The 14426-nt window shown below is 42.2% G+C and overlaps 1 protein-coding gene across 1 annotated transcript in view; it reads left to right on the top strand.

Moving 5' to 3' along the window:
* PEPD (peptidase D) overlaps nt 1–13729 on the top strand; it is a 221362-nt gene extending 207633 nt beyond the window's left edge. Inside the window, exon 15 of the mRNA XM_084645129.1 lies at nt 13075–13729. Coding sequence (XP_084501255.1) covers nt 13075–13221 — 147 coding nt within the window. The 3' untranslated portion in view covers nt 13222–13729. The remainder of the gene's footprint in view (nt 1–13074) is intronic.
* Nucleotides 13730–14426: the final 697 nt, after the last annotated feature.

Raw genomic sequence — 14426 nt, 5'->3', positions numbered from 1 at the left:
TCCAGTTTGCAAATTAATTCCAATTCAGCAGTCTCGTTGGAGTCTGTTTTTGAAGTTTTTTTGTTGAAGTATTGCCACTTTTAGGTCTGTAATCGAGTGACCAGAGAGATTGAAGTGTTCTCCAACTGGTTTTTGAATGTTATAATTCTTGACGTCTGATTTGTGTCCATTTATTCTTTTACGTAGAGACTGTCCAGTTTGACCAATGTACATGGCAGAGGGGCATTGCTGGCACATGATGGCATATATCACATTGGTAGATGTGCAGGTGAACGAGCCTCTGATGATGTGGCTGATGTGATTAGGCCCTATAATGGTGTCCCCTGAATAGATATGTGGACACAGTTGGCAACGGGCTTTGTTGCAAGGATAGGTTCCTGGGTTAGTGGTTCTGTTGAGTGGTGTGTGGTTGCTGGTGAGTATTTGCTTCAGGTTGGGGGGCTGTCTGTAAGCAAGGACTGGCCTGTCTCCCAAGATCTGTGAGAGTGATGGGTCGTCCTTCCGGATAGGTTGTAGATCCTTGATGATGCTTTGAAGAGGTTTTAGTTGGGGGCTGAAGGTGATGGCTAGTGGCATTCTGTTGTTTTCTTTGTTGGGCCTGTCCTGTAGTAGGTGACGTCTGGGTAATCTTCTGGCTCTGTCAGTCTGTTTCTTCACTTCAGCAGGTGGGTATTGTAGTTGTAAGAATGCTTGATAGAGATCTTGTAGGTGTTTGTCTCTGTCTGAGGGGTTGGAGCAAATGCGGTTGTATCGTAGAGCTTGGCTGTAGACAATGGATCGTGTGGTGTGGTCTGGATGAAAGCTGGAGGCATGTAGGTAGGAATAGCGGTCAGTAGGTTTCCGGTATAGGGTGGTGTTTATGTGACCGTCGCTTATTAGCACCGTAGTGTCTAGGAAGTGGATCTCTTGTGTGGACTGGTCCAGGCTGAGGTTGATGGTGGGATGGAAATTGTTGAAATCATGGTGGAATTCCTCAAGGGCTTCTTTTCCATGGGTCCAGATGATGAAGAGGTCATCAATGTAGTGCAAGTAGAGTAGGGGCATTAGGGGACGAGATCTGAGGAAGCATTGTTCTAAGTCAGCCATAAAAATGTTGGCATACTGTGGGGCCATCCAGGTACCCATAGCAGTGCCGCTGGTTTGAAGGTATACATTGTCCCCAAATGTGAAATAGTTATGGGTGAGGACAAAGTCACAAAGTTCAGCCACCAGATTTGCCGTGACATTATCGGGAATACTGTTCCTGACTGGTTGTAGTCCATCTTTGTGTGGCATGTTGGTGTAGAGGGCTTCTACATCCATAGTGGCCAGGATGGTGTTTTCAGGAAGATCACCGATGGATTGTAGTTTCCTCAGGAAGTCAGTGGTATCTCGAAGATAGCTGGGAGTGGTGGTAGCATAGGGCCTGAGGAGGGAGTCTACGTAGCTAGACAATCCTGCGGTCAGGGTGCCAATGCCTGAGATGATGGGGCGTCCAGGATTTCCAGGTTTATGGATCTTGGGTAGCAGATAGAATACCCCATGGGTGTGTGTCAAGGTTCCTCCCCCACTCTGAACTCTAGGGTACAGATGTGGGGACCTGCATGAAAAACCTCCTAAGCTTATCTTTACCAGCTTAGGTCAAAACTTCCCCAAGGTACAAAATATTCCACCCGTTGTCCTTGGACTGGCCGCTACCACCACCAAACTAATACTGGTTACTGGGGAAGAGCTGTTTGGACGCGTCCTTCCCCCCAAAATACTTCCCAAAACCTTGCACCCCACTTCTTGGACAAGGTTTGGTAAAAAGCCTCACCAATTTGCCTACGTGACTACAGACCCAGACCCTTGGATCTTAAGAACAATGAACAATCCTCCCAACACTTGCACCCCCCCTTTCCTGGGAAATGTTGGATAAAAAGCCTCACCAATTTGCATAGGTGACCACAGACCCAAACCCTTGGATCTGAGAACAATGAAAAAGCATTCAGTTTTTTACAAGAAGACTTTTAATAAAAAATAGAAGTAAATAGGAATAAAGAAATCCCCCCTGTAAAATCAGGATGGTAGATATCTTACAGGGTAATTAGATTCAAAAACATAGAGAACCCCTCTAGGCAAAACCTTAAGTTACAAAAAAGATACACAGACAGAAATAGTTATTCTATTCAGCACAATTCTTTTCTCAGCCATTTAAAGAAATCATAATCTAACACATACCTAGCTAGATTACTTACTAAAAGTTCTAAGACTCCATTCCTGGTCTATCCCCGGTAAAGACCAGCATATAGACAGACACACAGACCCTTTGTTTCTCTCCCTCCTCCCAGCTTTTGAAAGTATCTTGTCTCCTCATTGGTCATTTTGGTCAGGTGCCAGCGAGGTTACCTTTAGCTTCTTAACCCTTTACAGGTGAGAGGAGCTTTCCCCTGGCCAGGAGGGATTTCAAAGGGGTTTACCCTTCCCTTTATATTTATGACAGTGTGTCTGTGCGGATTTGTTCTTGTGCTTTTTCAGGGAGTTTCTTGAGCAAATGGTGTAGTTTCCTTTAGTAACCCTCAGTGGGATCAGAGGGTAATGGCTTGTAGAAAGTGGTGTTGGAGAGCTGCCTAGCAGCCTCTTGTTCATATTCCAACCTATTCATGATGACGACAGCACCTCCTTTGTCAGCCTTTTTGATTATGATGTCAGAGTTGTTTCTGAGGCTGTGGATGGCATTGTGTTCTGCATGGCTGAGGTTATGAGGCAAGTGATGCTGCTTTTCCACAATTTCAGCCCGTGCACGTCAGCAGAAGCACTCTATGTAGAAGTCCAGTCTGTTGTTTCGACTTTCAGGAGGAGTCCACCCAGAATCCTTCTTTTTGTAGTCTTGGTAGGAAGCTCTCTGTGGGTTAGTATGTTGTTCAGAGGTGTGTTGGAAATATTCCTTGAGTCGGAGGCGTCGAAAATAGGATTCTAGGTCACCACAGAACTGTATCATGTTCGTGGGGGTGGAGGGGCAGAAGGAGAGGCCCCGAGATAGGACAGATTCTTCTGCTGGGCTAAGAGTATAGTTGGATAGATTAACAATATTGCTGGGTGGGTTAAGGGAACCACTGTTGTGGCCCCGTGTGGAATGTAGTAGTTTAGATAGTTTAGTGTCCTTTTTCTTTTGTAGAGAAGCAAGGTGTGTTGTAAATGGCTTGTCTAGTTTTTGTAAAGTCCAGCCACGAGGAAGTTTGTGTGGAAGGTTGGTTTTTCATGAGAGTATCCAGTTTTGAGAGCTCATTCTTAATCTTTCCCTGTTTGCTGTAGAGGATGTTGATCAGGTGGTTCCGCAGTTTCTTTGAGAGCGTGTGGCACAAGCTGTCAGCATAGTCTGTGTGGTATGTAGATTGTAATGGATTTTTTACCTTCAGTTCTTTTGGTATGATGTCCATCTGTTTGCATTTGGAAAGTAAGATGATGTCTGTCTGTATCTGTATGAGTTTTTTCATGCAGTTGATAGATTTCCACTATCTTACTGGGTTAGATAATGGTTCAAGCAGATTTTCTACTTTGTCTTTTCATGCATGTGCAGGAAGAAATTTGTTTTAGAAAATGTAATACATTATGAAGGAAACTACTTCTGTAGAGGGCACTTTGTCAGTTGAGTCCCGCAGATCAACTGCATGCTTTCTAAATTAATTCTTTAACTCGTTCACCTCAGATTAACTGGAGGCCCATTTTCTTCACTGATAGAAGTACTCTCCTCCATCATCAACTGGCTGCATGTTAAATAGGTGGCATGTCTACAGGGTGAGGCAAAGAAACTTGTACATTATGAAACAAGATACTAAGGTTCATATTGCTGATTTAGTTTCTGCTCAAGCCAGCAACACAAAGAAGTGCTGTGGAAGGAAAGCCTTATGTTCCTTAATCCAGCATGGCATTAGTAAAGAACTGAAAAAACCCTTTGAGCAGGATTATAGTTGTCATGATATGAAACCTGTGCACCAAGATTGGTGAGGTTCTATACAGAGAAGTTCAGGGTTTTCACGAGCATGTAAGTTTGATCTTGGCTGCTCAGGCTCCATATTGCAAGGCCTGCCTGGCAGATTGTGCATGGGGAAAGATGGCTGTCTCAGAATAGAGGTTATGCGGTATGAGTCTTGCACCCTACTGACCCCAAATTATCATTTACATTCTAGTGGCTGGTGTGCATGTGAATAAGCAGAGGGTCTCATTCCAGCCATGCTGTCTGTGATACTTCTCACGTCACTAAATTAATCTAGAACGTTTAACCAGTTAGATGCCTTCAGATGCGTTTCCCGTTAGCAAAATTAGCATTTTTGAAAGGGGTCAGATTGACCTGAAGACTGTAAGTCCTATGTTCTTCCACAGTCCAGACACAACTCAGGCAGTAGGAATTGAAGCTTCCCCATGTTGCCTTGTCAGTATATCCCTTAATTGGTGGAGAGGCTTTTAGTTCAGCCTGCGCACCCATTCACTCCTTGGCTTATCTGCTGAGACTCTCAGCAAAGACAATAGTTTTGTGGTGGTGATTAAGGAATTGTCTGTATTGCTATCACCAACTAATTTATCATAATCCACTGAACAATCGTCTGCTAGTAACAGCTTCACCACTGTTGATCTGAGCTGGCTTTGAACCACCAACCTAGAAACAAAAGATTCTATATTCCATTACCAATCCTCTGAGTCATCCAATCTACTATACAGCTGGCTTTAAAAGTACTATATCCAAAGTATATAATCTTATCACACAATGTGGGACTTTACCCTCTGATGTGTAATGCTCTACGGTAGTTTGGGATGTTATCTTACCTTGTTATTTCTTTTATCAATACTTGCCAGCCAGTCATGATCCTGATGAATGAAAGGAGTGTGTCATGTTTAACTGTGCATTTTCTAACTTTGAGCAAGTCATACTGTATGTGACCCTTAAACCTGTTTTAAAGGGACACTGTAGATGCCCTTTCCCAGTTAAACACCACCATAAAAGTAGATTGGATTTTTGTTACTTATCCCAAGAACAGATTTTGGGAACCATTTAGTAAGTGGATTTAATCCTGGCTCTCGTCTTGGAAATATTCAACCAAAACCCCCATTATTCACTGTACTGGTGCAAACACCCCAAAGGAGGAACACATGTTTGCTTGCGTTTTAACTCTGCAAGACAGAGCATGTGAGGGGATACATGGACTCCCATTATCTGTTTGGAGTAGGACAGTCCAATGTGCACACATTTTCTGCTTGTATCCATGAGCCCAGCATTGCTAAGTTGTTGCCCAACTAACTCACTTTTCATGTGCTGAACTGTAAATGTTTCCCTCCAGGGGGTTTCATGAGCACCCAAAATTCAATCCCTTCCCTAATTTTTGCTTTATCTCCCTTAATGATGACTGCTTTTTCCATCTAAGAAGAACTGGATTGGGCCTCTGAATTTGCCAAGGAGATTGGTGCACAGGAAAGGATTGAGCACCAACCTCAGTTTCCAATCCTCACTTATTATTTAAAATAACAACACAAACACAGCCAGCTGGTGTCATTTAATTCTGTCTTGGAAAAAAAATTGAAATAAATTTCTAAAACTGAAATACATCTAAATTTTACAGCAAAGCATAAAAGTAATACAATAAAAATACACTTGTTCATCCTTCTAATTCTATCTCTTAACATGATTCCTGGTAGATGAAAGATACTCTCCAATGAATGTTACTTAGTTCTTAGTAACTACATTCTAGTTTATTTCCATTTATACAGGCTGAGTTAATACCTCTTCCAAACACATTTCCGGAGAATTATCCTCTACAAACTAAAAAAATGTCAGAAAGTTGTCTGCAATACCAATAATTGATGATAATGTATGCGACTCATCACTATAGCGTCTGGCTTTACTTTACAAGGCTTAAATTTAATAGCAAAAAAACTATCCCAAAAAAGGAAGCAAATTCCATAATTTAATGCTGCAAAGCATCACTTAGCCAGTAAGAGACAAGAGAGTCCAGAACGTGCAGTGAGCAAGTAAATAAGTGGCCAGACTTTCAAAAATGTTCAGCACGCAGCACTGTTTTCTGTGGGAGATTTTAGGTAGCGAAACTGTTGAACAGCTCTCACGCATGTTTCATCACACTCTAAATGTGGTCAGTTGAAGGCTCAGACATATTTCTGGCAGGAGCAATTTCCATAAGAGAGGACCCACCACTGGGAATTCCTGTCTCCCAGGCAGCATGGTGGAGCACAGAAATGCAGGAACAACCTCTCTCTCATCCCTGCCCATCCCAGTCAGTAGAGAAACAGCCTTTGTTAGTCTTTTCACTGTTGAGAACAGAAAGAATTGGAGAGGAAGGTGTGATGGGTTGAATCACAGAAACCCCCTTGGGATTGCCAACTGATGTGCCAAGTCTACCTCTGCCCCTGCTTTCCCAAGACTCCAGCACCCTGTCTTGTTGAGCCAGACACGCCAGTCTGCTCCAACACAGACCCAGGGTCTGAACCATGTGCCCCAAAGCTGCAGACTAAGAACTTAAGCAGTTGAAAGCAACTTAAGAAGTGTTCCTGTCTTTAACACTCAGATGCCCAACTCCCAATGGGGTCCAAACCCCAAATAAATCCATTTTACCCTGTATAAAGCTTATACAGGGTAAACTCATAAATTGTTTCCCCTGTATAACACTGTTTGCTCCCCCAGGTATTAATACATACTCTGGGTTAATAAGTAAAAAGTGATTTTATTAAATACAGAAAGTAGGATTTAAGTGGTTCCAAGTAACAACAGACAGAACAAAGTGAATTAACAAGCAAAATAAAATAAAACATGCAAGTCTAAGCCTAGTACGGTAATAAAACTGAATACAGATAAAATCTCACTCTCCAAGATGTTTCAATAAGTTTCTTTCACAGACGGGACACCTTCCTAGTCTGGGTACAATCCTTTCCCCTGGTACAGCCCTTGTTCCAGCTCAGATGGTAGCTAGGGGATTTCTCATGATGGGCGCCCCATTTGTTCTGTTCCACCCACTTATATATCTTTTGCATAAGGTGGGAATATTTTGTCCCTCTGGGTTCCCACCTCTCCTTCTCAGTAGAAAAGCACCAGGTTAAAGATGGATTCCAGTTCAGGTGACATCACATGTCACTGTAAGACTTCATTACCCATTTGCCAGCCCACAGGTATGCAGGAAGACTTGCAAGTAAAACAGAGCAATCTACAGTCAGTTGTCCTGGTTAATGGGAGCCAGTAAGATTCCAAACTACCATTAATGGTCCACACTTCATATAACTACAAAAGGACCTCTGAGTTATAGTTTGTATTTCTAGTTTCAGATACAAGAGTGATACATTTATACAAATAGGATGACCACACTCCGTAGATCATAAGCTTCGTAATGATACCTTACAAGAGACCTTTTGCATGAAGCAGTTATATTAATAGTTAATTATATTCACACTCATTAGCATATTTTTATAAAATCTCATAAAGTGCAACGTCACAGAAGGCTTATGGCCTTCATTCTAATCACTCATGCTTAGAGTTGGCCAGAGAGAGGAAGTAGAATCCAAGTAAAGCTCCAGGAGAAAGTAAGAAAGAAGAGACAACACAGAGCTCCAATGTGGGTGCCTAAACTGCGCCTGCAAAACTTCTGCAAATATGCAAGTCCTATACATAGGTGTCCAAATGACCCATGTGTGTGACAGGTTTGTGCACACTTTATGGGTGCAACTAATGTGCTCAGGCTTAAAAATGTGATTTGGGGTCAACAATGGATTTCTTTCATCATTATTTTCCTGGAGGTAGTCAAGAAGTTAAAGTATACATTATTAATTGTGCCAGTTTGGAGAGGAAAGATGGTCTTGAGTGTAAAATACTAGACTGGGACTCAGGAAACCTGGGTTCAGTTCCTCGTTCTGTCACAGACTTCCAGTGTGATCTTAGGAAAGTCGCTTTATCTCTTTGTGCCTTAGTTCTCCACCTGTAAAATTAAGATGATTTTTCTTTCTCACATCCTTCGTTTTGTCTATTTAGATTGTAACCTATGTGGGGCAAGGACTGTGTCTTGTCTTATATATTTGTACAGTGTATAATACAACATGGCATCCATCTCATCCGGGTCCTCTAGGTGCTTCCATAATACAAATGATTGTCCAGTTTAGAAAGTCTCTTGTGGTCTTATTTAATGCACAGGAAAAGTAGCTGGTTCCCCCAAGGGAAAGTGAAAGGCTGACTACCCTAGCTCTAAACAGTATCCTCTGAGCTTATCTTTCACATGTATTGGGGTTTGACATTTCCATTCATCATAAGCTGATTACTGATTTAGGCAGTTCATGTGATGTTTTCTCTAAAACCCAGTAAAACCACGCAATCTGATTTTGACCTATTATGTTCAGTCACTGCTCAGGCTTCATATTGCCCCATAGCATTAGTTGTTGATTGAGGTAGCGACCAGATCAACATGTGTGTCTGTCTGTAAAAACACTGAATCACAACTGAATTTTAAATGGATTTTTAAATTTATTTCCTGCTTAGATTTACAAATTGTTCTCATTTAAAAGTAAATGACTTTACGTATTCCATGACCTTGAAAATGTGGTCATGTTATGGTATTATTTTTCAAAATGTTGGTGTTTAATTCAGAAATAAACATTAAGTGCAATTAAAAAGCAGAAAAATTTCCTTTTTGCACCTGTATAGGGTCATTTAATTGCTTTTTTATTTGGTTCAGAGAGCAATGTAGTACACCTCTACCCCGATGTAACGCAGTCCTCGGGAGCCAAAAAAATCTTACCGCGTTATAGGTGAAATCGTGTTATATCAAACTTGCTTAGGCCTCGAGCATTTCCGTTATTAATAGTCACTTCCTGCCCCCTGACTGACCCCTCAGAACGCCTGACCCATCCAACCCCCCCGGCTCCTTGTTCCCTGACTACCCCCTCCAGAGACTCCCAAGACCCCACCCCCTATCTAAGCCCCTCTGCTCCTTGTCCCCTGACCTCCCCCTCAAGAGACCCCCCCCATCCCTAATCACCCCCAGGACCCCACCCCATACCCAACTCCCCTGCTCCCTGTCCCCTGACTGTCCCGACCCCTATCCACACCCCCGTCCCCTGACAGGCCCCTCGGGACTCCCACGCCCTATCCAACACCCCTGACTGCCCCGCCCCCAGAACCATCCAACCCCTCTGCTCCCTGTCCCCTGACTGCCCCACACCCCCACCCCCCGAGACCTTCTGCCCCTTATCCAACCCCTCAGCCCCAGCCCGGCACTCTTAACACGCCACTCAGAGCAGCGTGTCGGAGCCAGACACACTGACGCGCTGATCTGCCGGAGCGCGCGGCCCCACCCCCCAGAGTGCTGCTTTACCTCGTTATATCTGAATTTGTGATATATCAGGTCGCATTATATCAGGGTAGAGGTGTAGTTATTATACTTATTTTTAATTTACATAAGGCTGAGCTCACTTCCTGTGTTTGTGGTAGATGCATGTTACAGAATGAAACAGATTACTCGTAACGATTGAAAAGTGATTCATTATAATCACAAACATGCTTGTCTGCTTCTTAATATTTCACATCATGCAAGTTTAATAGTGTCCCAAAAACATGTTTATAAAGGTTTTGTATAGAAAAGTTGTTAGCAATGATGAAATGTACAGTTTTCTCTAAAACCATTCTAAGCAACCTGTCTGTGATGGACTCTAATAATTGATCAACCATTTGTTCAAATAGCTACTAATATATTAACTGTCTATAAACTCTGACTGGACCATTGATAGCAAATGGGGCTGAAATAAGAATGTGCTGTGTGTAGGAATGGGGTACTGGTCAGGCTGAGATCATGAGGAGGTGTCACTCTGTAGTAATGTGGCAGTTTTAATCTTTGGATTTTCGGCAGATAGGATTTTATACTAGACTGTGCTCTCTGTAAGAAATAGAGCTATGAAAAATAATAACTACGGCAGACTGTTCAGTGCTCCATTGCCATTTAGTGTAAACATACACATTTCTTGTGTGATAAACTTGTAACCTTAAAAATAACAAGTATGCTGATGTGTGTCAGTGGAAGGCATCAGAATCCCTCCCCTTACCTCTGTCCATCGACTTCTCCAGAGTGCCACCTCAGACTCCTCAAGGCAGACACTCAATTGCTTTAATCGGACTGCAGTGTTTATGCTAATTTAATATGCATAGTAGCTTCTATGGGCCATATGTTTCCATGGTTTCACAGGCGGGACTCCCAGCAGCCGTGTCCCATGTGACTTTGCTAACCATGTCTGGGGTCTGACATAATGTTAATCTGTACTGTTTAACTGTGTATGTGAGTCAGAACTGTGTTTAGACTCTCAAAGCTTTAACATATCATAGCCAAAAGAACTAGATGTGTGCGACAGCACCCTTCACTTGGCAGACAACACAGGACATCCAGCCCAGAGCACCTCACTATATTAATGAGTCTGGAAAACAGTGTATTAGGCTGGTTACATGTTCAGCTGATGAAAACTATTTAACCCACATCCTGTCCTTGGATTTACCCATGAGACTGCTGCTGCGGGAAGGATTTGGTCCATTGAGTCAACCCTGTGAAGGTCTGCTGCTGGAGATACACAGTTGTGCAATCTTATCTATCTAAATAGGCCATACCACCACACTTGATAGGAGAGTGGTGTTTGAAGGACAATGCCTACATTACTGGTCACTTTGCCTCTCCAGAAATATTTCTGAAACAAGTCATTTTGTGTATAAAAACCCAAAGATGCCTAGAGGATATGTTGTACAATGTATCCAAAAGCTAGACTTGTAGCTAAAAGCCACCTGCAATGTACTGTACATGTGACAAGGAGGCTGAATTAAGGTTGCACAAGCAACTAATCTTTGAGTGTTTGATTTTGTAGTCTTAATGTCCTCAACATAGCGTGTGTGTGTATGTGTATAATTTTCTGGGTTTTTAAAAAAGAAAACTAAAAAAACCAAATTCCATCCTGTAGCAGCATATTGAAACCCACATGGGTCATCAGTAGGGTTGCAACCTTTAGATCTACCACTCAGACCTCGCCGCTTGAGTCAATAAAGTAACTGATTGTAGTTGTAGGTTGTCATCCTCTGTGTGGACCATCACTAGAGTGGGATGAAACACACATTTTGTCAGTAGATTTCACTGATATTTGCAGACAGCAGAGGAATGGTGAGACCCAGGAATCTTGGATTCTATTCCAGGTTTTGGAGAGGAGTGTTCTCTAGTGTACAGGCTCTTCTGTCTGTTTTCTCTCCCTCCCCCCTCAAAAAAGGCAAGCTTGACCTGTTCGGCCCTGTCCCCTCAAACCTGTCCTTGTTGTCCCAGTCCTGGTTCCTTGTCCCTGTCTCATTCTCATTGCCTACCCAGTCCCAGTCTCCATTCCTCAGACTTCTTGTCCCAGTCTCCTTGCCCAGCCAGTCCTTGTCTCCCCCTTCTGGCTCCTCATGCAATCTCTCTCTCCCCATCCCTTCTTTCTTCCCCTCTCCCATTACTGGCTCCCAGACCTAGTCATCCTCCCTGGCACCTCATCCTAGCTCAGTCTCTCCTCCACTCACCCTAACTCTTTGTCCAAGTCTCTGTGTTCAGTCAGTCCCAGGTCTACCCTCCCCACCCCCGGCAACTGGCTTCAAGTCCCCCCTCCCATTTCCGTCACTGGTTCCCAGTCTTACCATCACCCAGTTCTTCAAAGATGACATGGCAATGTTTAGGATTTTTTTGCATGCGTTTTTTTATTCTGATCCACTGATCAGTTCAAGAACAATAAAATAGAAATCTCTCTCAGATGCATGCACTTGCTCATGCCATGTCATCTACTTCCCTTCTGCTGTTTCAGATGCATGCTTTTCAGAAAATACAGAGTAAAAAGGAGATTCACAGCCTTTGATTTTATAGCTGTACAAATCAAATGTGTGAACTCAACAGTTTATTTAATTCTGCTTTATAATGCACTTTATTTTTTTTACGTGGTATCAAGTAATGTGGCAAAGACATCATTAAACAGTTTAATACGTCTAGATGACTCATTTTGTTTGAACAAATGGATTATTTTGCAAGCAGAAGTACAAATGTTAACCAGCTTTATTTTTAGTTTAAAATGTCAAGAGGTCAGAAACAATTAAAGCCACTGTAAGGTGGGAGTCACCATGGTTTGTGTTCTCTTGGATTGACACCTTACTAAAATTGCTTTTATTGCAGCTTAGTGACTTACTAGCATTTTTCTGATAAGATAACAGGAATGACTGGGTAGGCATATTTCCTGGTAAAAAGAGATATGGGAAATTAAAGCTGCATAGAAAATGGTACAAGCTGTTCATTTTAGCAGAACAAGAGCTGGAAATGTGAAGAAAAAAACCCTGCTGCTTTCTTACCCAACCTTAACACATAAATGATAGTGTTTTTAAAAGTAATGTTGGACTAAAAGCCACTGTAAGACTTTGTCAGCTCAAAGTTCAGTGGTTTGTTAGTAACAGTGTCAGGTACATGTAATTTGCTGTAGATAATTCATTGTGGAGCTAATTATGCTTTTCAAAAAAAAAAAAGACAACAATGTGATGTAAAGTGAAAAAGACAACTAGACCCAGCACGGCAACATGGCTGCTCTGGATACAAATGGGTCAACATTTGAATGGCACCGTACTCAGGGACAAATCTGTCTCCAGCATAGTTAGAGTAAATGGGTTGTGTGCTGGAGAAGTGCCAGAAGATCCAGGGAAAGGGTTTGCCTGGTTCCCTTGCTGCCCCCTGTGCCTGAGAGTTTGGGTTTCTTGGATACATATAAGGTATCTTCCTCGTCCCTCCCACAGGCCACCCTAGCTGGCACCTGGCACACCAAGTGCAGATACACTTCCTCCGTCATGGTTGCTTTGCCTGCTGAGTTTATGTGAACCTGAGAGACTAGCATGGGCACCTGCAAAGGGGCAATTTTCACCCTAATGGACTTCTGTGCCTCTCTCCTAGCAGTGGGAAGTTCTGGTGCTCACAAAGCCTTGTTCATCTACACCAAGCTGGATTGAATGTGCACTTTACACTCCAACTGCCATTGCTTACTAGTGTCTCTCTCACACCACACTAGAATGTACTGGTAACTGTGTGTTCTCTGTAACAGGTCCGAATTGAGGATGACATTGCAGTGGCGGCCAATGGAATGGAGCTATTAACGTGTGTCCCGCGTACTGTGGAAGAAATAGAGGCTTTCATGGCAGAAGCCCAAGGCAGCACCAAGTCATTTGACACCTTGGCCAGCCAAAAGTAGTAAACTCCACAGTGGTTACTGCCTTCCGCTAACCAGCCATCATTCTGATTTTACACTACTGCTTATAAAATAAAATGTATCAAATTCTGCGCAGCAAATTGAATCAGGCAAGTCATTAGGCTGGAATGATTACTTGATTAGAAATGAAGTTTGAAGGATTCAGCACTATACATTCAGGTAGCTCTCCTGCAATCAACAGTTTATATTACTAAGTGCCAGCTGAAAAATAGTACTGAAATTATAAAGCTTTAAAATCTCTGTTCATCTGTATCTTTCCAATCAGATCTGCATTTTGATACCAGTGATTTTTTTTAAAAAATAACAGCTGTATTATCTGATGTAATCATAAGAAAATGCTTAGAAGTCCTATTTTGGAAACTTATATCACAACTATTACAAAGTTTTTTTGTTAATTGGAAGTGGCTGAACAAGTGCCACACCTACATTTTTCTTGATATTGATGGAATGGACAGAATTAAATGTGTAATAAAAATCCTTTGTGAAAGTTGTTCATAACTTTGTGTAGGTCACTTTTTCCGTCTCCCATTACATCCCTCTTCCATCACCGTATCTTTATCTGAGCTTTCTACCCATTGTGTGCTCTGAAAATTCAGGCACTTCATTAACTAGGTTTTATTCCCCACATACTGAGGGCACTGAACTTTCATACACAGGCCACATCCCCTTTGCTCAGAGAGGCAGGGAGAGATGTCAGTTTCTGTCTCTGTCCTTTAAAGATGTGGGGTACCATCGTTTACAGATCTGGAGTCATAAAAATTCCACCTGAATAGCATGAAGAGAGAGTTTTATGTTACAGGAATTAAGTGTTATGCAATGGAATACACCCTATAGAACAGGTGGGATTTTCAAAGCTATCTGATAATAGTAAAGGATCCATTTAAAATTTGCTGTGATGCTCTATAAGTGTGTAATAATAATGATTATAAACTGAGTTTTCCTGCATGCAAGATATGCATTTTCCAGAGGAACATTTCCTTACCATACAGTACATGAATATTTATGAGATTGCCTGTAAGGAATAAGTACATTTCTCGCAATGACAGAATGGCATTACTTACAAAATAACAAATAAATCCAGGTCATATTTCCTTGTTTTGTGAATACACTAAAACACAGTTTAGACTGTCAGCTTATCTGGGTAGTGGTGGCCTGGCATGTAGTCTGACTACAAAGCACCACCAAAA

This window comes from Lepidochelys olivacea (assembly GCF_965140295.1).
Source record: "Lepidochelys olivacea isolate rLepOli2 genome assembly, chromosome: 12".
Lineage (NCBI taxonomy): Eukaryota > Metazoa > Chordata > Testudines > Cheloniidae > Lepidochelys > Lepidochelys olivacea.
Note: the sequence above shows the minus strand (reverse complement) of the source record. Positions and strands in the feature narration are given on the sequence as shown.